The sequence below is a fragment of the Photinus pyralis genome, unplaced genomic scaffold (assembly GCF_008802855.1).
Source record: "Photinus pyralis isolate 1611_PpyrPB1 unplaced genomic scaffold, Ppyr1.3 Ppyr1.4_LG9, whole genome shotgun sequence".
NCBI lineage: Eukaryota > Metazoa > Arthropoda > Insecta > Coleoptera > Lampyridae > Photinus > Photinus pyralis.
The window spans coordinates 18,046,185-18,048,749 of NW_022170878.1; the positions used below are offsets into that span (position 1 = coordinate 18,046,185).

At 42.3% G+C, this 2,565-nt stretch overlaps 1 protein-coding gene across 1 annotated transcript; it reads left to right on the forward strand.

Annotated features, from left to right (window-relative positions):
* The first annotated feature begins 756 nt into the window (after positions 1-756).
* LOC116180804 (zinc carboxypeptidase-like) lies at positions 757-2,239 on the forward strand. The gene is made up of 5 exons (XM_031500930.1): positions 757-1,124; positions 1,175-1,480; positions 1,534-1,836; positions 1,886-1,970; positions 2,023-2,239. The coding sequence occupies exons 1-5, from the start codon at positions 771-773 to the stop codon at positions 2,205-2,207; spliced, it is 1,233 nt and encodes a 410-aa protein (XP_031356790.1). The 5' UTR covers positions 757-770; the 3' UTR covers positions 2,208-2,239.
* Positions 2,240-2,565: the final 326 nt, after the last annotated feature.

Consider the following 2,565-nt stretch of genomic DNA (forward strand, 5'->3'; position numbering starts at 1 on the left):
AAACATAGGACCATCTGACCGACGTGCTTTTATGATAACATTCAAACCTAAAACTTCTGTAATTAATTACTCGATCGCCTGTTATGATAAAAATCTGGAGCTAATCTTAAAATTCATGTCAATTAAGCGCGCTTTCAACGATACCAAACATGGCCCATTTTGTTAACGTTTACTGCAACGCAATTGATTAACTCCGGTTAATTACACTCACTTAATTGGCCGGATTCGAACATTCGGTAGGGTCATTTTTAATTGGATTTTCGGGTCAAACAACGGCCTTGTTTGCTATAATACACGATTTTGAACCATTAAGACGACTCCTCATATTGATGTCATTTGGAATCTTTAGACTTTTTAGGTTTTTATATCATTTTAGAACCTTTGGCACCCGGTGAAGCCTGCACAATCGTCAGAACTTTCATAATCTTCAAAATCTTCAAACTCTTCAGAACGTTTCAGACCATGAGAACATTCCGATACTTGAGATCATGCAAAACCTGCAGGTAGTCTTTTGGTACCAAGGGAGCGAGGCATGTTTCTTTGAAGTCATGTGAAAATTGATAAAACGATATCTAATATGATTACGACAGGAAGGTAATGATTTTCGATATCATTTTGCATTAAAGTGCTTCTAAAAATAAATGCATAATCTGATAACAAGATTTTCTTTCGAGATATAAAGCGAACGACGTGCTATTCTTTTCACTTTTTCTCAGGTAAGCGTATCTTGATGTATTACTTGTAACATTTCTCAAAGTTCCGCTTTTAGGATGAAGATAATTTTACTCCTGGTAGCTGCAGCGACGGTCTGCGCCGGGGAACAGCCCCGCCGCTTCGACAGTTTCAAGGTGTATCGGGTAGTTCCAACCACTGAGTTACACCTGACAGAGCTCCATGAGTTGGAGAAGGATGACAACTACAACTTTTGGTCACCGATAGCTCTGCATCACACCGTCGATGTCATGGTACCGCCTCATATCAAGTATGACTTTGAACATCTGATCCATTCCTTGCAACTTTCGGGCAAGGTTTTGATCGAAAATGTGCAAAATTTAGTTGAGAACGAACAAAATCGTACAGCATCACGAGGCGAGTTGTTTACCAGCTACCAAACATTGGACGAGGTGAATAGTCCCGAAGTCTCGTTCAAAATTTGCAAAACTAATTCTTGCAGATACACGATTGGTTAAGAGGATTGGCTCGTACCTATCCAGACTTTGTCAAGCTGGTCGTTGGAGGACGATCGTATGAAGGCCGCGAAATTCTGGGGGTACATGTGTCGTTCAAGTCAGGAAACAAAGGTGTTTTTCTCGAAGGAGGCATCCACGCTCGCGAGTGGATCTCACCGGCTACCGTCAGTTTCATCTTGCACCAACTTCTGACTAGCACCGACCCCGCAATTCGCGCGGTCGCGGAAAGTCGCGATTGGTACGTCTTCCCCGTTGTCAATCCTGATGGCTACGTCTATACACATACCACCGTAAGTTTCCAAGCGCGAGGTCTTTGGGGCGATCTCATTTTTGCTCTGAATAGAATCGTGTTTGGCGAAAAACAAGGAATCCTTATCAATATAACGGTCAAACTTGCTATGGGGCTGATCCTAACCGTAACTGGGGTTACCACTGGAACGAAGGTGGTACCGTAGATGTTCCATGCTATGACATCTACTCAGGCGAGGGGCCCTTTTCATTAATTGAAACCAAGTCGTTATCGGACTACATCAACACGATTGCATCCAACTTAGATTCATACCTCGCCTTCCACTCCTATTCTCAACTACTTCTGATACCGTTCGGGCACAGCGGATTGGAAGTTCCTGAAAACAATGACGAATTGGTAAGTCAAACTGCTGAGACCACCACCCAAATAGTAACAACAATTTCAGCACGAAATCGGTAAAAATGCACTCGCTAAATTGTACAGCCGCTACGGAACGAGTTACAATATGGGAAATATCCCCGAGGCAATTTGTAAGTCATTGGCCCTCTGGTGGGGTGCGTTTGTAACACAAGACTTTTCTAGATGTCGCAAGTGGCGGTAGCACCGATTGGGTGGCGGGTGTCCACAGGAACGTACGCTTAGTGTACACGTTCGAGCTGAGAGACGAGGGAATGTACGGATTCCTTCTACCGGCCAATCAAATTATTCCCACAGGACAGGAGACCCTGGACGCCGTTGTCAGCATGATTCAACAAATCAGTGATTAGTTTTGTCAACGGAAATAGATTCATACGTAACATTCTCGTGTTTAATATTAATTTAGATCAACCCCTCAAGAATCCTTTCGAAACACCACCAACTCAGATCGTTGTTGAGAACCTTCAGCTTTTAGTTTGCACCACTTACCTCCTAGTAATCGCCCAGAAACCTCTAGTGATATTTCTTTTTTTTCGCAATTGAATTACCCCAAAAAAATTGTCAAATCTCTACATTTGAATCAAAATTCAAACAGGTATTCTAAAAACTTTGCTCGAAAACACGGCGATTCGACAGCCCCCAACTTATTAGTATCTCTTAATTATCAAGAGAAAGAAGAAGAGAAATTTAAATGATTCATAATTTGAG